This window comes from Neopsephotus bourkii, unplaced genomic scaffold (assembly GCF_033783945.1).
Source record: "Neopsephotus bourkii isolate Nb327-2 ecotype Australia unplaced genomic scaffold, CSIRO-AGI_Nbou_v1 NB_951, whole genome shotgun sequence".
Lineage (NCBI taxonomy): Eukaryota > Metazoa > Chordata > Aves > Psittaciformes > Psittacidae > Neopsephotus > Neopsephotus bourkii.
In genome coordinates, this window is record NW_026901445.1 from 882,924 (window position 1) to 908,943 (window position 26,020).

Below are 26,020 nucleotides of genomic sequence, written 5' to 3' on the forward strand. Positions count from 1 at the left end.
CTACCACACAGACACGCTAAGGACTTAATTTTATGGCTGAGAAGCCTTTGTCTTGCTACCACTTCTGCAGGCTCTGCCTGAGAGGAAAATAAAAATCGTGACTGTAAATGACTGGTTGGCTTGTATTCATCACAGTTTTTCGTATGATTTCATGTGACCTCTGTCCCAACCTCAGACACAAAAGCATCTGGACATAATAATACCTGTTTATAAATAACATTGTATCATCATTTGTTTAAAAAGAAGTAAATCCTAATGTTGATTATTTTTGAACACACCATGAGCTTTCTGACATAATGAAAAGACAGGAAGAGTCCCAAGGCTGGCATTTCCCCAAAAATGTAGATTGTTGTGGGAAAGGAGACAGAGTAAGCTTCCTGCTTTTGTGGAGGGAACTTATTTTTTTTTTAAAGTAAGATAAACTTAGAGCACTGCTTTTGTAAAGATCGAGGCTTATTTACTTACTTATATCACATGCACATCAGCAGGCAGGGCCAAGGTGGAAGTGAGCCTCTGTACAGATTTGCTAGTAGCACGTTCAGCGAAGTCCACTTGCGGCACAGGAGAAGGTACTTGCTGTGCATGGGGAAAGTCCTGGGGCCAGAAATGGTGAGGTGCAGAGCAGGGGGCTGGGAAGCACCATTGCCTTTCTTCTGCCACAGGATTACTGCCTGTCTCCAGCAGCACCCTTGGCTGAGCAGCAGTGAGGCTCTGCAGGCCCTTGGTGTGGAGAAGTCAATGGTACAGAATATCCCACCATACCCAGACAGCAAGCTTGATCCTGAAGATTTTCTTCAGGCATCACTTAATGATTGAGAAAGTAGCAGCAGGAATGTAATCTGGGATCTGCTAAAGACCAGTGGAAAAATGTTCTTTCACCTTGGCAGCATGGTTCAGGCACATTTACCTCTCACTGACCCAGTAGTGATGAGGATCTGAGTTCAGCTGTGTTGTAAAGATTGCAGATTGCCAAAGGCAGACCAACCCAAGCTGGTCACAAAGAATTAAACCATTGCAACCTGCAGATATGTGCCTTTGGATAGGGGCCAAGCTCAGCTTCACTACACGTAAGTGTGACTTGTGCTGGGGGCTATGGCTAAGTAAGCCATACTAACCCCAGCCATACCATACAGTAGAACTGTATTTGTTTGTAAGGGTCCTGTGGCAAGTAAAAGACTAAAATTACCCTGGGAGGTGAAACTGAAACTGGTTGACATGAGGTGGTCCTCTGTGTCAGCCTGTGATCAGTCAGATGCGTTCCTCTGATGGCACATCTTGCTAAGTAATCCATAAAAGAGCTGTGCGCAAGCAATGCTGTAGTTCAGACCTGCCCATACCCAAAGCCTCTTGCAAGAGAAAGCATGAGTGTCTTTACCATAGCCCACGCAACTGTAAGGACTGTTCTGGGCTCCCAGCTGCTAGCAGGAATTGCTCTGCTGTTACTCCATGATCCAAGACGCATTATTATTGCAGGTGAACCAGGGTAACAGCAAAGCCCTAGGATCTGGTCTGGGATACCTGGAACACATTTGTCAACTGATTGAGAAGATCGGGCAACTGCAGGAGCACAACATGCGTCTCCAAAAGCAAGTGTGCAGCTTGCAGAAAGAACAGAAGATCAGCCAGATAAAAGAGGTAAGCAGACACCATAGTATCTCCAATTAAATTATATACTCAAGGCCCAGGTCTGCCTTTAAAGTTCCAAGTCTGTGTAAGAGAAGATGCTGATCTACTTGACCACACACTCACCTGGGCTGGGTGCTCTGGTCTTCCAGAAGCTTTCACCCACCATAGTGGGCTTACCTTCCCTTAGGGTGGGCTTGGGTTTCTGTTCTTTTTCAGTTTTGTTTCCCAGATGTGCTTGCTTCTGAGTTAAATAGTGTCCTGACTTCATGTGATGGTAAGCTCAGAGTCAGTAGCTTTTACTTCTCTACAGTTGTAAACTTCCCAATAACATATCTCCCCCTGTCAATGCTACCAAAACAAAATCCATGATCCTCCTTAGCAATTGTGTTTTGAATTAAAAGCTCTTTCTTTTCCTTCTGGTTTCAAACTGTCAAAATCACAGAATTTCCCACAAAACGGATACAATGGGAAAGAGAAGCAGAGGTACTACTGCCCAACTCCATACTCTCTTTCTTTTCCTGCACTTCTGAGCTGCCAAATGAAGAATCTATGGCATGAAACATCTCAGTGTGCTCATTTGTCTTTTTTATCATCCAGAGCTAGCTAGGGAATTTGACTGAAATTTGCAGATTATTTCAGCATCCTAAACAGCATTTTTTAGCATCTGCATATTTCGTTCAGCTCTATCCCACCTCTGCTTCTTAGTTCTTTATTTTGGCCATCACACCAGGTTTCCAGCTTTTTTCCTCCCCTCCCTTTCTATTTATTTTATCACTCCCAAAAGAACAGAAGGGGTCTGTCACACTCAGCTATTTCTTCCTAGCCATGCTGTGGCAAATCTTTTATTTTCCTGACAGTGTCATTCCTCCCCTAGTGCCACCTGCTGGGACTGGATCTGCAGTAGGTCACTGACTCCTCTTCAGAGCCAAAGAAAAGTTGAGTCAGGTTGCAGAATAGCCCGTCATTTCCATGTACCCATCTCTTACGCTCAGAGGAATGCAGCCTCCTACATGGAGCCTGGGAATTGTTAACGCATTTCCTGAAGCTTTACAACTGTGAGTCATTGCTCAAAGTAGCTCTTCCAAGCTGCAAATTCAGGGTCAAATCCTCATCTGGCTTATACACCCCGTCGTTTCCAGGTCCTACTGAAATGAATGGCACCATGCTTTCATTTAAATATTTTGAAACTTGGGTCTTCTTGGTATTTTCCAAGATGTCTGAGCTACGCCTTCTCAGCCATATTTGTCCCCTGCTCTTTAGTGGGGAATTGGACACCTAGATGTCTAACTGCATTTGCACCATGCTCTGCATGGGTGTTCTCTCTTGGATATCTCTGTGGTGCCTGCATCTCCTATATCATGATGGAGCTCCTATAAATGATCAAGCAGCTCTCCATCATTTTCCTCTTCAGAGTCACAGCCCCTCTTTGTAGAAGAGGAACACTATACTACACCCGTTTGCCATGAGATGTGAAGGTTGCAGTCCACATCACATTTTGGAAGGCATCCTAAAGCTGCTTTCCAAACCATGTTCAATCTCCATGCAGACTATAAGCATAGAAAGATTTCCATGCCTCAGGTGCATCTGCGGAAGACACAACCCCAAGAGCAGAGATGGGTTGATGTAGTACTAAGAGCTGGCCATGAGGACTGTAGGTAGCCAGTGCTCTCAATGGTGTTCTTGAGAGCTGTACGCACATCACCACAGAGACTGATGACATTTTGGTTGTGGGACACAAAGGGAACATAGTTACTCCACATTCTTTGGTTTACCAGGAAATCTTTAATGCTGTGGGCATTAATGCATCTTTCACCAGACTTTCAAAGCACCTCTCAAAGGTAATGCAAAGTGCCATGCTCCTGTGGCATGTATCCAGAAGAGATGTTATGTTAAAACCATCAATGGCTTGGGGATCTCCAGAGGTGCTAAGTTGGTGTTGGTCTGTCCTGGTTGCAACATCAATAGTTTGGTTCCCTTTCCACTTCAGCCAGATAAAGCTCTACCTGCTTCCTGCCATGATAAACTCTTGTGTGACATGGTTGTGCAAGGTAGAAAATCTTCCCTGCCCACCACAACTAGAGCAGAAGTACAGCAGCTGAAGTACCACAAACAGTGAATCTGACTGGTAATATGCAAGCAAACTATGGCATCCCATCAATAAAAATACGAGATATTGTCTGTGCACATTCCAAAACAAATAGTGCTGTCTTAAAATGAGAGTCATTATTGTAACAGATCTGTTTATTTACACAAATGCCTTAGCTGAGCAGCCCTGTGTTTAGAAATTTGTATTCAATTCCTTCTGGGAAACAAGCACAAAAGATGCTGAGTTAATATAAGTTAAACATCAATGAGCCCATGAAAAATGTTATGTTGCCTGTTCCAGGCTGCTTAGACTTTTATAGAATTAAATAATTTGTCTGGGTTCTGATGGTTCTCAGGAAAACACTGGGCATCCTTCACTGTAATGACTGCAATTTCTCTGTACCATCACACCACCCAGTTACCTTGGGCCATTGCAGCCTGAGAGTCTGAATGCTTTCTTTTTGTCTGGTGTAGGAGTACCTTCTTCAGCATTGCTCCTGTGGAGCTGCCAGTGTCCTCAACTCACACCAGGATGTGAAGACATCTTTTGCTGGGAGGAGCAGACCTCACAGCCTTTTAGTTCAGACTGGAAACCCATCTGATCTTTCCATCATCCCAGAAATAGGAGCAAATACTGAAAAGCTGAGCAGCTGCAATGGTGAGTTCAAATGCCTCAAACCTGTCCTCCTGTTTGCCACCAGTTGGTGAAATAAGCTGACCAGCAACTTCCTTTCCCTAGGAAAGACAGATGAGAACAGAGCAATTGTTAAAGGAGCTAAACTTTAGCTGGAAATCTAAGAAAAGCATTCTAAAATCTACTCCTAGGATTTTAACACTTGCTGCTTCACATGTGTGAAGCAAGACTCTTTGCTCTGCAGCTGTGGCTACAAAGATTAGGACAAATGTGTTATAAAATGGGTCTCTCTTTTGGAAACTTAGCATGCTTGAATGGGTTTGTTAGTGGAGTCCCTCCATTTGGCTTTAAAACAGCACTAGCCAAGGTAGAATTTGATCCAAGATGGAAAGCCTTATGCCTGTTAGTCTCATACCCTCTCAAGCAGGCACAGAACACATTCCTGGAGGATGACTTATTTTATATAGACCAAGTGGAAATAAGCCCCAGCTGCAAAGCTTGGATCCAGAGAACAACTTTTCCTGAAGGCTGAGAAAGACTGGGCTCAGCCTACCGATGATAAAGCCAGCTGAAAAGTCTGGATCCAATGTTAGATGTGAGCCAACCCACCAAGTAAGGCTGATTAGTTTATTTCAAACCTTGGACTTAAGCCTGCCTCTAATACCTGGTGAAATGCAGAACATCAACACACCTCCTAGCAGGGTTGAGTCAGAGTGTAAATGACCTTTGGGATCTCTAGTGCTGAGCAGTTTCAGAGCAGGCCTGGAAGGAAAATAAAGAGCATGAGGTAGCAATTAGAAAGTCCTGTTGTGGTCAGACACTTTTTTGGAGCATTTATCTTCTTTCCACTGCAGCTTTTCATGAAAGCAAATGGGTTCTCATCCCATCTGGAGTTGCAGCTTGCTAGCAGCATTGCCCAGAGGCTGTCCTAACAGGACATTGATGAGAAACGTGAGAAAATCCTTGCATTTCGTTGCAGGAGGTGAGAGATACCCAGAATCAGGAAACAGCCAACCGATGGTGGGACTCAGAAAGTTGTCAAACAATAGGAGCAACAAGGAGAATGAGTCCAGAGAAGCTGGTAGTATGACTGAAGTTCAGGCTTTTCCATCAAAGGACCCTGCAGTAAGAAAGGTGAGTGATAAGCTGGGAGTCAGACTCCAAGTGGGATCTGTGGGAGAAGCAGGGAGAAGTTCTGCTCAGGCAGATCAGAATGGGGTGCCATGAGAACAAGCCAACCCTGTCTGGTAGTGAATGGTGCTGGGGCATTGAGGGCCAGGCCACTCTATGCCTCTCTGCTCCCAGCCTTAAAGGAAGGCAATGGCTATGTCTTTATGCTAAGAAAGGCACAAGCAGAGCACTGGTGCAGGGGAGCGAAGCACTGCAGGCATCAGCATGGGCTTTAGCCCTCACTACAAATAATGCACGAACTCTGCTATAAGTATCTTCACTACTGCTGCTACCCAGATTAAACCAACTATGCGTTCATTACCACATATAAAAAAATCTAGTAGGTCAAATCTTCATTGGCAACACTTAGTACCAGACTAGCAGCATTATCAGTATAATTAGCTCCACTCCCCAAAGCATGTTTCAGAGAGCCAGAACGAATGCTTTTCCTCTCCCTTTCTTTCCTGTTGTTTGTGGCTGCCTCAGCATTTTCAGGTTCCGTTGGGGATCAGAACTGCTGAAATGCCAGGGCAGAGGCTCTAATCACAGTATTCCCAGCCCGACAGGAAAGAGGAAAGAGGAGGGCTCTCACGGGAAAGACCTTCTCATGAAATTTCCACCCCAAAATTGCAAATAAGTTGCAAACGCTTTGATGAAACACTTCACAACCAAATCAAGGCCGAATCCTAAAAAGTGCTCTGTGTTCTGCCTTGTGTCCAGTCAACTTCTGGAGTGCAAGCATTATATTAAGCAAATAGGAAGCCCTGATGATTTCACAGAACTGCAGAATCAAGATCCATCTTTAAACTAAATCTTCATGCTCTTTTTGTTACAACGCACCTTAGTATTGTCAGTGTTGCATTTTGTGCCCTGAGCATTAAATGCCCCATTTACTTCTAAAGTGAGGTACTGTGTGGGAATCCTGCTGCACAAGTCTGGCACTACTGGGTGCTATACACATGAACTGGCAGTCTAAATACAAAAGAGAGGTAAGAGGTGGAGGAGGAAAGAAGGGATTATCACATATGTGAGGGACTGAACCGTAAAGAGACTTGACAGAGGCTATGGGTGGACTCCAGGACAGAGCTGAGAATAGAGCCAGTCTGTTCCCAGCACTGTTGAGATGGTCTCTGACTTATTTATCAGTGTTATTTGCCTTTTGTTTTTAGGGTCTGGACATCAGCAAGAACATCTCGGTATGTACTGCCTTTCCAGAATGTATTTAACTGGTACCTGCATTAGCATGGACTAAACCTCTGTATAGTGCATGATATTATACATGAATAAAAAAAGGTTCACTCACTCCCAGTGTTTACTATCAAAGTAAGAGATAGACATATATGATGACTTACTTACATGTGGTCTGCTGTCCTCCCACCCCCGCTGCAGACAACAGCTAGCTAGCCTTCAGGATCAGGCAACAGGCTTTCTGTGACATGAGCAGTGCTTGCTTTTCTGGGATACCACCAGCACAATAAGGGACTAACTGTGGAGACCTCCAAAACCCTTCCACGGCATACATTAATCCTAGTAGTAAACACAAAGGTTTGATATTTCCATGAGTAAACAGTCTCACTTACAGGCAATTAACTCAATAGCACAGAAACCAGTGGTGCAGTTTTCAGCTTGTGCTCCCATGGAGCAATGGCTCTGCTGGTGGCACAGTGGGAAGGCACCTCGAGACCTGGCAGAACAAAGCCCCAAATGTGACAATGGTTTCAGAACTTCATTAAATGGAACCATTTCTTCCCACTACAAGAGTCTTGGGGCATGATCCTTTTTGTCCAGTTCCCAAGGTTTTCCAGCCATTACTTTAGGAAGTTTAAAACAATGTAGCAAAAAATCCCAAACAAACAAACAAAAAATACCCCAAAACAGCCCGTTATTTTTTTTGGTGCGTGGCTCCTTTACAGTTCAAGAGTCCAGATGAGCTCACAGCCCGAAGAGAATAAACATTAGGGAAGGCCTCATGGGACTCCCTGACCTCCTGATAATCTCTATTAGCATTTCAAATGTAACTGCCCAAGAGCTGCAGCTTGCAAACCTGACAGGAAAACAAAGGCTTGATCTCTTCTAATTCATGGTCCACAGAAGTCATCACCTTGAAAAGGGCTGATACCAATGCACCTGGCCTAATAGAAAGGAGAATGGAGTCAAGCTGCTTTTTTGTGTTGTTTTTGTTGTAAAGGCCCCCTGGGTGCATATGAGTAGGTAGGAAACCAAACCTTTAGCACCGTATAACAATAAGGTAAAACGTGCCATTCTACAGCTACTCACTCCCTAGTGAAGTGCCTTCACTCTCTGAAACCTTGGGTCAGAAAGAACAGGAGTGTCCTAGGAACAGAACAGAGTTTGGTTAACAAAACAGAAAAAGAATGGTATTAGTGACAGTTGTCCATCCTGTCTCATTGTGTCCCATACAAGTACAGGCTGGCCACTGGAGCATCATTGGGGGGGGTGGGAGTGGGGGGTGGTGTCCTGGTACCTGACTCTTATCTGTCTGAAATAAGGAATCTCCCCTCTTCCTACCACCCTGGAGTACCCTGAAGTATCTATCATATGTTGGCCAGATGAGGTCTGCCAGCAGCTAGCCTTTGGTCCTTCCAAGTTGTGGCTTCTTTTTGCTCCCTAGGGTGAGAGCCATGCTTGGGGGAGAATGAAAGATCTTATGAGGAAGACACGTCTGAGAAACCAGAACAAGCTGGGTCTGTCCTCTGCTGCTCTGAAGAGGTCCTGTCCACAGCTATACAGGTAAGGCAGAGCTGTGGGAGATTTTCAGTTAGTCTTTGGGAAGAGGTGATGTAAGATTTACTTCTGGTTGCTGCTGGCTGGAGAAGACCTCTCCTTACATTCCCTCCATTGCACGTAGTGATCCTGGCCAGCAAAGCCATTTGCCTCCTTAGTGCCTCAGGTGCTCTAAGATCCTAACTGGATAATGTTACCTGTGTGAAAATAATGGAAATGTTAGTCCCTAAAAGAAGATACATATCCCCAACATGGCAAGGGCATGTTGACAACTAGGCAGAGCTCGCTCCTAAGCATTACAGTCAAGGTTAATGCTGTTCTCTATCCACCTTCACGCTTTTCATCTAGTGGAACTGCAACCCATCTTACATCTGATGTGTGATGGGATGGGACAGTCAGGATCAGCTGGAAGGTTTCCTGTCAGAAGATGACATGAAGTTTGCTGAGCGTGTGCTTATGGGCAGGGTGTGCTTGTTGCTACAGATGAATGTTTGGGTCAAGCAGGGTTTAATTTCTGTTAAGAGATCTGTGCTGGTCCCTTGGGCAAGTTTGTCTACCAGGCTAGTTACAGCCTGGCCTCTGAGCTATGCTGTGCAGTGCATGTCTCTCTGAGGTAATGACAGTGCTGCCAGCTACCCCTTGCACAGATATTCCCTGTGCATTTACCAAGATCTCCCAGCTGGTCTGGTGAATTTGGGTTGTTTGTGTACATAATCAGGTAACAGGAAGAGACTGGGTATCTTACTCACCAAAGCAGGAGCATTACATGGAGCTGCGTACCTCCATGTGTTTTTTCAGCTGAGGTCTCAGTAACCTTACATGAAACAGCTCAAATGTGCTTAAACCCTCCTCAGATTTTAGAGGGGGTTGTGATGGGGAAACAGCAGTTGTTTAAGCACTCAGGAATGTCCCATTGTTCCCCTTAGCCTGTACCTACCTTAAAATACGCATAAGGGAACTGGGAATCTCATAATTACATCTGGAAAAAAAATCTGCTGTAGTTCATGGAGTGATTTTTCCAGCTGGGAAAAGCTTGGTTGGAGCCCAAGCACACATAACAGGCAAACTTCCTCCTATTGTTTGGGAAACTGAAAGAAACGCAAAGCAGAAAGAGATCAAACAGTTCAATCTAAAATAGATGGTGAACCAGCTGGGGTAAAAACAAACTTGGGAACCTTCCCTCTAAACCTGAATAGAACCAGGATTTTATTTGGGTTTCAGAAAAGTCATGTCTCTGTGATCTCCCATTTGTCCCTTTCTCTGCAGCACTGAGGACACTGAGAATGGCAGGCTAGGTCCTCGGCTTCATTGGGCTTACTCCAATAGGGTCAGGCCAATAGCTCCCAACAGAAACAGCTTTTGCTACTTCCACATATGTATTGGACAGCTACTACTGCCATGGAAATGCTATACAGCAAGATGCCAAGTTGATTTTTTTTCACCTGACTGTAACTAGACAGCCCCAGATATCTCATACACTGATTTTTTCAGGCTGCTTTCCATAGCTGATGAATGGCCTTGTCTTTTCTTTCACTAACTTTCTTCTCTCATATATCTACATAAAAAGCTTGCCTCTACTCATGCCCTTTATCTCCCTTCACTGCCTCTTCTCCTGCTTCCTACCTTTTATTCCCCAGCCATATCTGCATTTGATCTTGCCCTTTTTACCCCACACCCTGCAACAGCACTGCACACTGGGCTTTTCACCAGTGCCTGGAAAAGCTGGGCACCTTGCTCCTATGGCATTTTGGATACACAGTGGCCCTCAGCTCCTCTGAAATAAAAAGTTAGGTTTAGGGTTAGTGACAGGGCTTCAAATGCTGCTGGAAAAAAAGCGAAGCCCTTCCTGCAGCAGAATGGCAAAGCAAGAAAGTCTTGCTTGTCTACAGCTCTTGACAAAGCAAACATTGAAGCCCTGATACTTTCAGCATTTAAAGCCACTGTCTTTGTTTTAATTTATGAAACATGTTTGTCCTGGCCCTGATTCTGTTTGTACATGCAGGCATATGGAATTGGCTGGCTTTTGCTTACCCAGGCTTCCTTAGTCACAGAGGCATCTCCCAAGGTGTTGCACTGGAAACAGGTTGGAGCCTGGTGCCCTGTATTAACATACAGCTCTGAAGGAAGCAGAGAGGTGCCTTCCAATCCAAACTATTCTATGATTCTCTTTGTTGCTTTTAACACCCAGTCATTTGGGCAATTAGGGAAAGTCTCTTTGTTTTTGTTTTTATAACTAGGTCAAAGCAAATCCCCTTTCATGCTCCCACTCTGCTATGATGAATGATCTGCTCAGGGCAGTTGTTTTGGTTTTCTTTTCATTATTTTTTTTTTCTTCAAACATCCACAAAAGAATTCTCAGAGTAGAGAGAACTTTGTTCTTCCAGCAGAAGAGAGGGGGGCCTGCCAAGGTAAACCTACTGGCACAAGACTTGGTGGTTTGTCATACATTGTTCTAAACAGGCTCCGGTTTTCATTTCATTTTTCTTTTCTGCTAGTACATTTACCCCTGCAAAGCAAAATTTAGTGCAAAGGGCCAGAACAGGCTGATGAGTGACTTGATTACATGTCATGAACTTAAGCAGCACATGGGCCCGCATCTGACCTAAGGCAGGGAAAGTAGATTTCTTCTCCAAATTATTGCAGAATGATCCCTCCACAAAGAGCAAGGAATTACCTCTAGCTCAAATGACCCCCAAGACAAAAAACTTGTTGCCCTTCCACTGTGACTAGTTTGATAATGATAACAGATGATATGGTTAAATACTTGCCCTTGTTAAACAATGACAACCTGATGCTGCTTTGAACAGTAAGCAGAGAATCTAGCTTGACATGTGAAAGCTGGGCTGAAAATTCTGCAGGAGCCAACCTTGATCAAGTTATTGCCTGTATGTTGCCACTCCATCTGACATTATAAAATGTGTGGAGTTGACTCTGGCTGGAATCACATTACAATCCCAAAAACCCAGGGTGAAGGAGGAGCGAATTAACACTTTTACATAATTTTTCCTTACTTTCCCTAGCTCCCTTTGAGGACAAACAGAGAGACATACAGCCTTCCACTGCTTGCCATTACTGCTGCCGAGAAGCAGACTGGCCCAGCAGTTGTTCCAGCCCTGGCACAGATACAGAGGCAGCTATCTCAATGAAAGTATTTGTGCTCAGGAGCTTTTCTGATGCTATCCCCAACCCCTCTCCAGGGCAGGATCTAATTTGGGAAGCTCTGGGCAATCCCATTCTGGCATTCCAGTGCAGACACACCTACCTGTGTTATCTGTGGGAGTTGCAGCTTTAATGCAAGCTGCATGGGAATGAGCTAACCTCAAATTATGATATCTTTCATGGTAAGGATGCTAGTTTCAGTTTGACAGCCACCAAAAGCTTGCTGCTGTATAACTACTTCATGGTTCAGGTAAAGTAAGTTAGGAAGGACAGTGCAGTTCTAACATGACAATTCCCATCTTCATTATTGTATAGCAAAGGCTGAAAAGGGCCCTAGAGCCTCATATCTGGGTCCAAACACTGCCCTTCATGTGGCAAATTACTACCAAGAGATTTCTGTGCTCAGGGTTGCAAAGCAGCCAAAGAATTAAAGAATAACATCAAGGCAGACATTTGACAATTCCACTGAAAAAGAATTAAAAGCTGAACAAAACAAAAATCATACAACATTTAGGTCAAAAAGAAAAATTTGTACCTGGCAAAATAAAAAGTCTGCACCACATCAGTCAGGATTTTGTGTTGAAAATGTGTAAAATTAAGGATTTGAAGCAAATAGATGTTACTGTTATTTTAAATAAATAGCTTTGAAATATTGTATTAAAACCCCCACAAAGCTACAGCTTTTCGTTCTCAAACAGCAGCTATTTTTAAACAGTGTTCCAGAAGGTTTGTCTTCCGTAGCTCCCAGAAGGCTGAGCTAAGCCATTACAACCGAATAGGATGCATTACACTTACTTCAATCGTATGTAATAAATGATGAACAAGAAAAAAAAAATAAGTTGGAGACAGTCTGCAGCAGCTAGCTTACTGCTGTTCTTCAAAATGTCTCATTTCCTCCTTACTACTTCAGGCCAGAGTTTTTAACTTCCCTGCGACATTCATCCACCAGTCTCCCCCCTTCGCTTCCAGCTAGGCAGAAAATAGTGGTTGCTGTCAACAAACTGATGTTTGTGTTCATCCATTACCTTGTGACTCTGTGCCAAGTGCTGCATTTTGTCACTCTTTTTTTTTCCCTTTTGTATGCTGACACAAATATTTGCACAGTGTCTGTTTTGGAATTTCAAACTGGAGAGGGGGAAGCTGCTCTGGGTGCAGCTTGGATGTTAAATACATATGCACAGCATATTAATACTAAAAACATAGCCATGCCTTCTGACTGCTGGGTGTCAATTTTAATTGTATTTTTCCCTTTCTAAGGCCAGATATTATGTCTTCAGAGCTAAGGAAAACTGAGAGGAACTCCATGATCGTTCTGGGACAAAACACAAAGAATGAAAACCTATGGCCTTTCTGATAACCTGAGTCAAACGGGACAAGGTAAAATAAGTAGAGCAGCATGTTCGTCTTTGTGGGTTTGAGGGGGTTTTTTGCCTCTTCTCAGCACAGAAATTTAACAGTCCTGTACCTTCATCCAGACGTGCTCCAACATGAAAGGACAAAAACATGTCAGATTTTTGAAGTTCTAATTATATGGATTCATGCCAGCTGAGGACTGGCCCATATACCTTCATTTTAATAGTTCTCACTTTGACAAAAAGTAAAACCAAACAACCAAAACTAAACACAAAACACAATTTAAAGGTATCTGTAGTTATACAGGCTACATCATGCAGCCTTTTTGTAAGAAGAGCAGCAGCAAATTCTTATATCTGAAGTCAGTTAAAAGACTCCCAAATAATAAGCCAACCAGGTGTCTTGGGAAAGAAATAATTTGCCCATAATCAAGACTAAATGAGAACCAGGCTCAGCCTCATCTTCCATCTTCCCAACTCGGCCAACGAGTTAAATACAGAGAAACTTTTGCTGATCTCTCATACTCACTACATGTTTCTGTTTCAGAAAGGCAAAATGGGAACACCAATGGATGCAAACCCAAGAACCCCAAGGTTACTTTGTGCAACCTGCATCTTGCAGTTTTCAACAGAGCAACTCCACTTTGCGTATTGGAAGGGAAAAAGAAGGGGATGGTAGAGAAGGGTGCGTGGACCTTTTTATGCTCAGCTATGTACGGCTTTGCTCCTGAATCTGAAATACACTCACAAAAGTCAAGCCACAGATGAAAATTGTTGTTAGTGTCTTGGCAACGTAAATGATAGAGATACAGAAATTATTCTTCCTCCTCTCTGGCTTAGAAACACCATTACTGAAACATTGAAGCTTTTAAATTATCATTGCTTTCTGGGGAACTTCTCCAGCTGAAATACATTTAAGCTTTATGGGACACAGCAGCATCTAGAAAGGTGCCAGGGACTCACTGCCCAGTGCAGAAGTGGCTGGTGGAAGGACAGCCTCCTCTCAGGGTGGGCTGAATGGCAACCTCTGTGTGTCCCCAACGCAGCTCCTCCATTCAGAGCAGCATCTGACCAGCTGTGCCATTTTACTGGAATCTAACAGGAAAACCAAGTCTGTAATGTCAAGACTTCCTACAAGGCCATTCCTGAATCCACCCCTGGCTTCTAATCCTGCAAGCCTCCTCCTTCTGCAGAGGCCCCTCAAATCTAGTGCTGCCCTGCAGACATCATGAATGTTCATTGCAGACATCAGAGTGAGGAGCACTGTGGGAATTAGCCTTTAAAGAGACCAGAGGGTTCATCTGAGACAACACGTCAGTTTCACCAGGCAGCTCAGCTCTTATGCTTTTTGGGGAGGGAACCACACTTGATTTCCTACTTCTAAATTACAAGTTAAGTCCTCTAGCTGTGCAGGTAGGATAGTCATTTTGTCAAATGGCTCAGCCTATGCTCTCACTGCTGGGAAAAGGCAAGAGGGAGCACAGAGCTGCAAGGAAGACTTATTAAAACACATACATCCTTTACAAGCTGCTGGTCTTCAGGGCCCTGTTAACAATCGTGTAACAGTTGTAACAGTGGCCATGTTTGGAGCTGCCTTACTGCCCCATGTCCACTGATTCCAGACTCAAGAGACAGGCAGCACATGCTTCTGAAGGTCCCATGGTTGCAGTGGTCTCTGCAGACCAGCTCTTACTGTTATTAGCACAATAATTAATGTACATAAAGGAAAGATTTAAATAAATAAACTTTTCCTTTTGTTAGTAGATCATTCTACGCCCTAAATTACAATGCAAGTGGAAGTCAAGCAATTGCTCTTTGAAAATCCTTCCATAACCCAAACTTGCCTGGGAACCAAGATTTGAGAAGCTGTCAGGAATGGATCAACTTTAGCAGGCTTGGCCTTTTAGTAACAGATGATTCCTCCTTGCCCACTAGGATCAGGTGGAGCCCTAGGAGTCTGCTAAACCAGATCAGGATCTCTTTGGAGATTCAAAGCTCCCCAGCCACACTCTTCCAGGCAGCTGTGGTTTGCAGAAGTAAAGGCAGCAGCCCAGTCCTGGTTCTTCAAGTATCAGAAGGGTTGCTATTTAGCATATCAAAAACCACCAACAATAAAACAAACAAAAAACCTACCAACCAACACCCTCTCCCCCCAAAAATAAAATACCCCCCCAAAAAAAAACCAAAACCCAAAAAACAACTGAACCACCAAACCCAAAACCACCCACCTAATAAAAACCCCAACAGGTCTGTGCTGACTCAAAGTTAGCACCCTAAAGTAGGTGCTATGTCTAATATTTCAGTTGTAGCTGCTGCAGGACTCTGTTATTCACTGTATATCTTGCTAGCTTCATCCAAAGCTAGAAAGATTTATAACTTGATTATTCTGTGAATAGTCTGTATATCTTCATAAATACAGGGGCCTAAAATTCTGCATTAACTTACACCCTCCATTATCCCTCCAGCTTTACAGAGTCTGTAAGGAATGTGAATCAGTGCAAACTGAATTTGAAGTATTTTAAGATGTAGCATCGTGAACTACTATTTCCAACCACCACCACTCACATTATAAATTTATTGGTTTGTTTTTTTTTTACTAAAATGATCTAGCACTCTTTTTTACTATAGTATTATATGAAATATATTCATGTATTTTCAGAAATATATTTATAAAATGTAACATACTGTATAGTTCTTCATTACAGAATGCATTGTAATACAAGCATAAAAAATTTAATAAAAGCATCACTACAATAATTGTTTTCACATATTTGATTAATGAACCCCTGGATGTTAGTATAGCAACTGCCACATTTATAGTTTCAGGTAAACACAGGTGGGCAAGAAAGGAACCATTACTTCCACACATTCAAAGAACTTTAGCTTCAGAAAAGCATCAAGTTTGGTTGTTTGAGGCTGGTGCTGTTTTCAAAGACCCGGACAGCACAGAGAGCATTTGGAAAGCTCAGGCCACATGTAGATGTTCAGTTTTAGCAGTGCTATATTAAGTGCTTCCAAAGCCACAAAGGAGATAGACACAGCAAGGTAGCACACACCACCTCCAGAGGAAAGGGTGAAGGCGCTGGTGACAAAGTATGCAGATGCTCAGCATCAGGGTTTCTTCCCAAAAATCTGGTCTAATTAGCAGCACCACACAACAGGCTCAGCCAAGAGGTGCTGGCTTCAAGGCTGTTTTTCATCAACTTCCTTAACTCACAGACCACAGCAACATCCTGAACAGGGAAGGTTTCCTTCACCTGCAGGAGCTAAGGCCAATATCTACACAACCCACACCTTTAGTTCAGCTGTATAACCAGGCAGTGTAGAGTGAAGCTAAAGAGGGTGCCGACACAAGTCATATAGGTTACTCAAAAAAAGGGTAAAGGAGAAATCAATGAGATGCAGCTAAAGAAAGTAGAGGCTGGGGGGTGGGGAAGAGACAGAAATGCACCTGTGGAGGTAGGGGAAAAAAAAAAAAAAACAACAAACCCAAACCACACTTTTGCAATTTTATCTCCTGCAGAATGGAGCTATGAAAGCCCCAACATCCTAGTAGGGAAGAACAAGCTAGGAAGATGGGAGCAATGCAGAGGGTGAAATGTCTGTGTTGCCTTGTTTTCACCCTGTACTGGTGCTTCACACACACACACCCCTCATCCCACTGCTGCTTACATCCTTCCTCTCCTGCTAGAGACCAAATACTAAGCCTTAAGCACAGAACACTTCCTGGATTGGCTTGAGGGAATTAAGTTCACTCCTCTGCTCTCGCCTCTACTTATCTGTGTATACACCCTGCACTCAGAAGCAGGGCCATTATAGAAAGATCCAGCTCTACAGCAGAACCTACCTGATACCCATAGACTATGTGCCCAGAGCTCCCTACCTCTTTGGGATGGTTCAGCAGCCCCATGCAGGGCAGCAGGGAGCAACTGAGCAGAGACTTCGCTCTCCTTCAGTCTCCACACAGACACCTAAGCTCTCTAAGCAAGTATTTTTGTCTACCTTACAGGGCACGGGAAGACTGCAGCAGCAGCAAGGAGTGTGTGTAATACTTGGCTAACACACTGCTAAAAGCAGTGCCAGAGCACCCTGCCTGATGTAGAATCATAGAATAGTTAGGGTTGGAAAGGACCTTAAGATCATCGAGTTCCAACCCCCCTGCCATGGGCAGGGACACCTCGCTCTAAACCATATTACCCAAGGCCTCTTCCAACCTGGCCTTGAACACTGCCAGGGATGGAGCATTCACAACCTCCCTGGGCAACCTATTCCAGTGCCTCACCACCCTAACAGGAAAGAATTTCCTCCTTATAGCCAATGCATTGGATACACTTTCCATGTACTGGAAAGGTGTGGTCTATATTACTCTAATTGCCCAGTTAACATTACAGACAGCAGATGAAGACCTGTCATTAGGAGTTTACACTCAGCTTCCCCAAACAGATGACCACCTGTACCAAGGCCATTTAGTTGCCAGAGACACTCCCTAAAGGATGAGGCTGTTTGACCTATACCCAGATGAGGATTTCTCCAGCCTGTGATCTTGTTCACCCTCCAACCATACAACTTGGAACAGTCTTATCTTCTGATTACATTTTCAAAACAGGCAGGACTTAAAGAGCACTGGTTATCCTGAAAGTAGCAGGGAAGAACAGTTCTGCTAGGAAAACAAAAGCATTGTAAGATGATTCAAAAAAAAAAAATCTTGCTGCAATAAGAAAAGTATTAAAAGTAGTTCCCCCCACCTGTTAATGCTTTCCAACTGCAGCATTGGCAGTGGCCAATTACATAGAAAAATACCACAAGCAAGACACTGTTCAGTCCTTTGCTTCCATGTATACAAGAGCTGCTCTTCTACCTTAAAGGCCTCTGAAAGGTATGACTAAGACTGCTCAACTGTCTTTTAACAGGGGAAATGTCTAATATAGCCCAGAGGTGGGGAAGGGGAGGATGACACACTTAATAATTTCTAATAACGGGGGCAGAGAAAAATATTTTTCCTTCCCCTCTAAAGTACTTGCTCAAGAACTATTCCATCAGCTCTAAGGGGGTCTCAGTGTGGGTGCAAGCACCAGAGCTCCCCCAGCTTGGGCAGGAAATAGGGTGGTGGACCCCCTTTCCTGCTCCACCATCTGGAGACATTTGCTGGACTGTCTTTGTCCATGACCTCAGGAAGCCAAGAATGACCCTGCTCAGCTGCTGTGACTGAAATCACCACACTAAACTGCTCCTGATGCTCAGAACAGCAAGTTTTCTCATCTCAAAGCAGCACACCTGTGGCACTGTTATGCCAACAGTGGTGTCAAATTAGCTTTAAACCAAAAGCTTTGAAGACTTCATTGTCTGCTTTCACATTAAAGTTTAATTTTAAACTTCAAGTCAAGTTTGAATTTTTTCCTGAAGTTCAAACGACCTAGGCCCTTTGATATTTTTTCCAGTTGGAGTAAAGCTTCCCTGCTCTTATCCTCCAAAAAGCCCCACCTGCCCTTTTTTGTTTCCCATAGGTTCCCATATAGGATCGTTAAGAAGGTCCATTTGTGTAGTGCTTTGCCATTCCTGCCTCTGAGTCTCCCACCATATGAGCACAACCCTGACTTACCTAGTGAACTCAGGGACAAGCAGGCAGTTCCCAGCTCCTCTGAGCAGTCAGATACCAGCTCTGCATCCCCAGAGGAGAAGCAGCTGCAAGTTTTGCTTTGGGTTAGTTTTGCTGCACTCCTACACAGTGTTTTGAGAGGGGCAAGGACTTCAGGAGACCACCTTAGCCACTGACACAAATGTAGACACCACCCAGCATCACTCCTCTGACTCAGTCTGCAGCTTTCTAGCTGCCCTGGTCATTAAAAAGGCTCCCTCTTAACAGCAGCAGACAGTCAGTGCTAGCCCCAGAGCACAATAAATAGCCAGGAAGTGAGACTGATTCAGAGAAACAGCATTTGGAAAGTTCTCAGCCATCAGGAAAGTTTTTGTCTTGCAAGCAGAGGCTTTCAGCCAGGGTCCCCAGGACACAATCCTGTATGTGGCTCCAGGCCAGGGAGAAGAAGCCCCACAGACCAAGTGGATTTTACAACTGCTTTATTGCAATATACTGACTTCATGCATTACAGACCCCTTCCTGCACCACAGCACAGCAGCCACAAACACCATGCACAGAGCTGCACCAGTTGCTGCAACAGCAAACCCCAGAGCCCAGGGGGCTGCAGCATTCATATCTGCTCCTGTGAGGAGAGAGAAGCCTCAGTTAATGCTCTCCCGGAGAGGCAGAGGGATGCCTCAGAGGCTCAGACTTTCTGTGGAAAAGACTTGGAGCAGGACCTTCCACAGGTGGTCATGTTGGGCTGGCACACTTACCAAGGCCATCCTTGGCTGTGTCCCATCTTATCTCATCTTGGAGGAAAATCACAGGGCCTTTGCTGCAGACATGTGAGGCACCATCCTCAAGAGGATGCTCAGCACTCCTTTTATTCCCTACAGAGCAATATGAAGCTTTTACTTCAAAAGACACATAGACCTGAAGGATTTCATGCAAGTCAATACAGAATTAAGAGCCTCTGAAGACCTCCTCAGTAGAAAGTAGTAGGAAATACCTTTCAAACTGTCTGTGGCTCAAGATAACTTATCCATATGCTACACATCCTACACCCCAGCTTAGAGGTTAGACCCTTGTTGCCCCTTTGGATGGGAAGCAGGAGGGCTAGGACACTTACTGGCTGTAGCAGGACAAGAGGTAGTGCAGGACTCCTGTACAGATCTGTGGCACACTGAAGCACTGCAGTGCAGGTACACCTAGAAAGAATGGACACAGCCTGAAACCACTCAGCCAATATCTGTAGACAGTTCATACCCTGGTGTGGTGCATTGAGCCTAGTCAGCAGGTAAGAACCCACACAGCCTGTCTCCCTACCCTGTCTCTGCTGGGTGGGAAAAGGCTATTAAAGCAAAAGCAAGCAAAAACATGGCTGAAGAGATAAAGACAGTTTTATAAGAGAAGGAGGACGGAAGAGGAAGTAACAAAAGCACAAGTGATGCAAAGGCAATTCACCCATCCCACTCCCATAAGCAGACTGATGCCCAGGCAGTCTGAGTAGCAGCTACATTGGAAGACAAAACCCTCCAGTGTTTATTATAGAGAATGACAAGATAACAGATGGAATATCCATTTGACCAATTGGGTCAGCTGTCCCAACTGTACTCCTTCCAGCCTACCGTATGCCTACTCACTTGGGGTTAAGACATGGTGCTTGGACAGCAGAGCTAGGAGAACAAGCCTTGATGCTCTGCAAGCACTATTCAGAAATTAACACTATGTTCTAGCTATTAACACAGTTTTAGCCACAAGAAAAAAAACAGCCAATCAAACAATCCCTGCCCCCCCCCCCAAAAAAAAAAAACAACAAAAACCACAACAACAAAAAACCCCCACCAGAGAACTGCTTCTGAGGGCAAGAGCCCCCTATGCGTTGCTATGAAGAAAGTGCACACCATTCCAGCCAGACCCAGTGCACCTGAGTACAAAACAGAAAACAAGAACACTGCTTCGGCTTGCTTAGCATACAGGCCCTGCGTAGCCTTGGAGCCCTCTGCTGCCTGCGGAGAGCAACCTCAGTGCCTTTGCTACACACCTTCAAACTCACATCTGGCATTACAGCACTTCTGACACTTGGGACACAGCTGCCCCAACACCACTACACTTCAGTTTACAGACAGTTTAGCATGGTTGAAGCACACACCCTAAGCTAATTCAACAGAACAGCTTAGGCAGCAAGTTAGCCCATGCTTAAGTGAAGTTACTCTTTCAGCCCATTTCCTGACACATCCCTCTCTTGATGCACCTTACCTCTACCACATTAAATTCAGGAAATTAAGTTTCTTGCATCAACCTCTCTCCTCCTGTCTCAGGAGGGGATTTTCTTGGACTTATGGCCTCCTCCTCCCAAGAAAATCAGAAGTATCATAAAGTAGTTCTTACTGCTCACATGTTACTTGTCCTCATTAGGGAGCTAGGCAACCAGGACAGGATCTTACCAGCCCAGAGAGCATCTCTTGAGAAGTGGAGTCCACAAAGGTGAATGTGTAGAGGGTGAAACGCTGGTAATGAGAAGGGAACAGCAGTCCTGAGGTAACACTCAGAGGCACCAGCTGTGTCTGATAGTTGTCCCCTGTATAAGGGCACCTGAAAAGAAGCCAGCAGTGAAAAAAGTGGAAGTCATTCACCTGACCCTGTGACTTGTAAATAGCTTTATAAGTACACATACCCATCCACCAAAACAGGCCACTGCAGCTGTTGCTGGGGATTGACACTTGCTGTGGCCCAGCAGTGGTGCAGGACCAAAATCAGGTCTGGGTCTGTTCTCTGAAGGATCTTGACTTCTGCATAAACAGGGTCTCTCAGAGTCTTCACAATAGGATAGTCACTGTCAGTATAGTAGGAAGTATAGCTTCCATCTGAGATAAAAGAAGACCAACAGCCATTTTAGAGCAGGAACAAAGAGAAAGAGAGAGCCCAAGAGCATCTTTTATAGCCATGGCAATAAGGTCCCACCAAGGCAGGGAAGAAGCAGTGCTAAATTCACTAATCAAATACTCCTTTATTTCTCAACAGAGATCACAGCTCTGCACCAGGAGGCTTGAACAGGTCCTGCAAATCTATCTTACCTGAGGCAATACGCAGCTCCAAGGACAGAGGACCTGGCTGGGACACAGCAGGGAGTGGAGGCAGTGTGAAGACTTGAACACTCAAGGGAATGAGGCTCCCAATGGTGGAGTAACTACAGCGGACATGTAACCTGGTAGGACAGGAAAGCCCCAAATGAATCGGATAAAGGTCACTCTGATATCTCCTTTCTCCAAGATCACAAAGAAATAGTTGCTTTAATTAGTCATATCCCCAGTCTTTCATCCCACATATCCTTCTAACACATACTTTAAATTCTTTTCAGAGTTCAGCTTGAGCATGCACAGCTTCACTGATCAGCATCAGCTTTATTCATACCAACTAGAGACATACCAGACCTTAGCTTACTCCATTGCCCTGTTGTGAATTCAGAGCCAAAGACAAGTGGAAGTTTCTCTAGTGACACTAAACAGTGGCATTCAGCAATACAAGTCCCAGAGCATTACCTGAAAGTGCTATCCCTAGTGACAGAGCCAAGCTTCCCAGTCTTCACATCCCTGGATGCCACCAACTCATTCTCATATATGACCTGGTCTCCAGTCACCTGGAAGGACAGAGCCAGCACTGTCACTGCAGTAAAGTCAAGCTGGATTAACACTGGGCTGAAGAACAGCCTCTGGAAATCTGCAAGGCACCCACTAAGTAGCTAAAGCCACATCAGGTTGCTCCAGGTCTGCAAGCTCTCGCTATTCCAGCCTGGGGATAGCTGTAGCTCTTACCTGAAAAGTAGTGCCACAGGCAGGGAGCGGGAAGTGGTACACAACAAATGCATTGTTTTTCACAACAGGCACACAGCCACTACTGTGTCCACTGGCCAGTTGCACAGAGTCCAGGATAACAGGTGGCAGGGTCACATCCCGAGAGACAGCAATGGAAAAATGGCCATCCGGTGTGCAATGAGCTGTCACTGGAGGAAAAGATATAACCAGTCTTGAACTCAGGGAAAAGAGGGATGGAAAGGAGGCTCAAACATCACAGCAAGGACAAGGCCAGCAAGTCCTGCAGGTTCTCCTGCCTGTCACCCCCAAAGCAAGTGCAAAGTACAGCAAGACAAGCGTAACCAGCTCCAAGACTAACACCAATCCTGGCCATAAGCCAGGCGATGCTGCAATACACATGAAAGAGCTGGGTGCTTCAATAGGACTGAGTATTCTTGACAGTCAAAACCAAAGCCCTAAGCCACCTGCAAAACTGGTACATGCTAATCCTGCTCTGCCAGGGAAGTGAGGAATCCCAGTCTGCAGCTCCTCCAGGAGGAGGGGAGACCAGTTGTTCACACTTACCTTTGTTACCAAAGTAACAAGGCATCACCCTATCCCTAGGGTCATAGCAGCAGCCTCGCACTTCACAGTCTCCTTGGTTGATAGGCAAGGAGGCACACAGCAGTCGGTCTTGGCTGAGTACAGCAGAGCAGACACTGCTGCTTGGAGCATCCAGGGCTGGAAGAAACAGCAGGAATTTGTAGCTAAAGCTCAGGAGAGAGGGTCAAAGTCACAGAGGACACTGGTGGAAGGTGTCATGGTGACACAGCATACAAATCAAAGGAAGCTGGACTCTGATGAGGATCAAACACATGCCTGGAGCTGGCATGGAAGCCTGCTCAGAAAAGGCCTGTATTTCCCTGGGGCCCTGTAAAGGAGACTGCACTGTATGGCACCTTTCAAGGTAAAGTGCTCTGGTAGATAGGAAAATCATTGTATCTAGTCTCTGCCCAGTCCCCAGGTTTACAGGGACTTACACTCAAACTGGGACCAGGAAACACAAGAAACACTCACCTGGTAGCCCAGCAAAGGAGGCACAAGTCCCCAGCAAGCTAGTGGCTCCTGCGTCCAAATTGTTCTCCAGGGAGTCTTCTGCCCAACAGAAAATCCCCTTTCCCAACCCACTAACTGACTAGGAATGTCCATCTGAAGGAAGGGTACCCACTGACACAGATACAAGCAGAGTCTCCCAAGGGGATGCCAGAATCTTACCAGGAAGGTCCACAGGGCACCTGAGCAGCTTCTCTTCATGAAGAACTTTTTGTCCAGCAGCATCACTTCCTTCAAGCCCGACCAGCATGAGATAATGGCCATCCTGCAGGAGAGCCATACCAGTCAGGGCAGCCAGAGCAGTGGTAGTCACAGTGCCAGCAGAACTCCTGAGGTCGCTTACCCATTCAAAGACATAACAGCCAGCGTAGGAGATCATTACTGTCTGGGAGCCATCTGAAGTCCCAAGTACCAAGAGCCCACACTCTGAGTCATTCTGCAAAGCATGTGCCTTCCCCTCAATATCTAGGGAGAGAGAAGAAGACAGCAGCAGGGGCTTCAGCATCCTACACTGAATATAGAGTCCACTACAATCCTATTTTTCCACAGGAAATAAAACCCTAGCCAGTATTAGGGTCTGAATCAGCAGAGGTGTTTGGGAAAGCCCAGCAGCCAAGACCGTCTACAGCCAAGCACAGCACTCCACCACAACCCTTGACTGGGGTGTCACCTAACAGCCCCCTGGCTGGCTGGCTGGCTACACAAGATGCATTGAGGCTGCTAGGCAACACTTCACATTAAAACCAACCTCTCTCTCCTCATTCCAGGCATACCTGTGCACTGTACAAAGACACAGCAGCAAGAAAGCCTCTTGACAGAATCCTCACTTACCCCAAGCAATCAACACAAAGGTAGCATTCCCTTGCCAGCCTGAAGATAAGGTGAGCTGCATGCTTTCTTGACCACAAGCCAGCAGACTGGGATCAGAAAAAACACTACCCTGAGCTCCCATAACCAAAAACAGGAGACCAAGAAACCCCAAGAAGAGCATAGCTCCAAATGCAGTCCTAGATTGTCCTACAACACCCATCCTGCTCTCTTGCTAAGGGCCACAAAGCAGCTGCTCTTAGCCTAGCCCTTTTATATGTTGGAGTCAGCTGGGATCAGAAATTCACTGAGTGTCCAGGTGGACCCAGACCAACAATTTAACACCTTCCATTGCCCTCACCTGGCTCTGAACCCACCACAGTCTGTTTGCACCCTTTGAAGAAAACCACAGGGCAGGAACTGAGCTTGTGTCAGGAGCTGTATGTGTCTTCATCTCCCTAAGCTAAGAGGAGCTCATGTGTGCCATTTGCTGTAGAGCTACAGGAGGATCTTCAAACCCTGTTTTCTGACCCTGAGTTCTTCCCACCACCGGTTCATCCAGGATATCTGCCTGCTTGCCTCTGTGCAGCCTGCTGCTGCTCTAAGTGCTCATTACATCACATGAGTGCAAGAAGCTGAATGACAATGCTCTTTTGCTCTTTTCAAGGTGCCACTGTTCCAAATGCCAACACAGGTGATGACATATAAACACAGAAACAGCCCTCCATGTGAAATCTGTGGAAAACTATGATGCTCAGGAGACTTTGCACACCTAAAAGGAGGTGATTACCCTTAAGCACTCCTGGCTGTGGACTACACCTGCATTTGTAGTGTGGTTGTATGGGGTAGCGGCAAGACTCTTCCAGGCCTGGCTGCAAGGTGGCAGGGCCATCCACTGTGTGGGACCCTTACAAGCTGGCAGGAAGAGCCCTGATGGGCCTGAAAATACAGACAATGGGGGCCTCCGTGACCCCAGAGAAAGCCCTTCCTGCCAACAGCCACTGCCTGCTGTAACTGCAATGTGTCTCATATAGAGCCTTCTCCCATGCCACACATCAGGCTACAGCAACCACACAGAGTAAAAGCCTTATTGTCCATCTTCCATACAGATGTTTCTGCATTCATGCAATGGAGGTGTGCATGTCTTTACATTGTTGTAGGGGTGATGCACACATACGTTGTGCATGCTTTATATGCCCTACTGTTTGCAGTGGGAGCATTGGCCTAGCCTGTGCCATCATGTTCTTTTGTAATCTGCTTATTCCTTTGGGGCTAGATCATCACACTTCCCAGAAGAGTCTGTGGGTTAGATGAGTAGGATTTCTAATCTTGACCCTTAATAATGTACTTCCATTGCTATCCAACTGCACTTCTGCTCTCAGGAGACCCTCCTGCTCCTTGATGTTTGCACAGCACCACAAAGCAGGCAGCATGTTTGCCTCTCCAGCCAGCCCTCATCAGCAGGCATGGGTAGTAACTGAGTCTAAGGGAAGTGCTTCCTCCGCTCTTCCACCTTAGCCTACAGCCCATCTTTCCTCTACAGCTGTACAGGATGCCGTGATCCCATCTAGGTGAAGAATATTACTCTGCCTGGCCTGCACACCGCTTTCCAACCAGAAAGGTTGTTCCACAAAGAACAATACCTTTTCAGTTGCTCTGCACCGCAGAGACTGCTACACATGGATCTCAAAAGGCTGCCTGTAGGGCTGCTGCTTGAGCATTGCTCATGAACCAGATGTGTTCCTGCCTGTGCCCTGCCAAGGCACTGACCAGCCACGGTGGAGAGGCACCTAGGAAAAACGTTTGGACTTTGTCAGGGAGAGAGACTTCACCTCTGTACAAGCTGATCATTGTTCCAAGTCATCCTGCCTCATCTCAGAGCTACTGTATGACTGCTGAATGCTTCATTTGACTGCAATACTTGCTGATAATTGGGTTAACTGTAACAAATAAACAA

At 45.3% G+C, this 26,020-nt stretch overlaps 3 protein-coding genes across 8 annotated transcripts in view; 1 reads left to right on the forward strand and 2 right to left on the reverse strand.

The window, feature by feature from the left end:
* The window catches only part of LOC133215031 (uncharacterized), a 31,030-nt gene extending 16,916 nt beyond the window's left edge, over positions 1-14,114 (forward strand). For 4 of the 5 annotated variants that reach the window (XM_061358652.1, XM_061358654.1, XM_061358655.1 and 1 more), the window contains exons 3-9: positions 1,474-1,635; positions 4,186-4,369; positions 5,325-5,479; positions 6,685-6,711; positions 8,148-8,266; positions 12,677-12,796; positions 13,319-14,114. In XM_061358652.1, the coding sequence (XP_061214636.1) occupies positions 1,474-1,635; positions 4,186-4,369; positions 5,325-5,479; positions 6,685-6,711; positions 8,148-8,266; positions 12,677-12,773 (744 nt within the window). In that variant the 3' untranslated portion in view covers positions 12,774-12,796; positions 13,319-14,114. The remainder of the gene's footprint in view (positions 1-1,473; positions 1,636-4,185; positions 4,370-5,324; positions 5,480-6,684; positions 6,712-8,147; positions 8,267-12,676; positions 12,797-13,318) is intronic. The other variant, XM_061358657.1, reaches the window with a different exon arrangement.
* The window catches only part of TLL2 (tolloid like 2), a 508,271-nt gene that overhangs the window by 353,685 nt on the left and 128,566 nt on the right, over positions 1-26,020 (reverse strand). The window lies entirely within an intron of this gene.
* On the reverse strand, positions 18,830-24,325 carry LOC133215106 (zona pellucida sperm-binding protein 4-like). Of its 2 annotated transcripts, XM_061358870.1 has the most exons (12): positions 24,088-24,325; positions 23,600-23,721; positions 23,419-23,521; positions 22,729-22,884; positions 22,165-22,352; positions 21,892-21,989; positions 21,427-21,557; positions 21,027-21,216; positions 20,797-20,944; positions 19,479-19,557; positions 19,123-19,239; positions 18,830-18,989 (listed from the first exon to the last, which is right to left on the reverse strand). In XM_061358870.1, exons 1-12 carry the CDS (start codon positions 24,284-24,286, stop codon positions 18,847-18,849), a joined length of 1,674 nt encoding a protein of 557 aa, XP_061214854.1. In that variant the 5' UTR covers positions 24,287-24,325; the 3' UTR covers positions 18,830-18,846. The 2 variants fall into 2 exon arrangements, with proteins under 2 accessions (XP_061214854.1, XP_061214855.1); XM_061358871.1 differs by lacking the exon at positions 19,123-19,239.

Coding starts and splice junctions, on each gene's coding strand:
- LOC133215106 (XM_061358870.1), bottom strand. CDS start 24,286: ATGGGTGTTGTAGGACAATCTAGGACTGCATTTGGAGCTATGCTCTTC. Junction 22,885..23,418: donor GTGCCCTGTGGACCTTCCTG/GTAAGATTCTGG, acceptor TGTTTCTTCCAG/CCCTGGATGCTCCAAGCAGC. Junction 21,990..22,164: donor CCTGTGGCACTACTTTTCAG/GTAAGAGCTACA, acceptor CTGTCCTTCCAG/GTGACTGGAGACCAGGTCAT.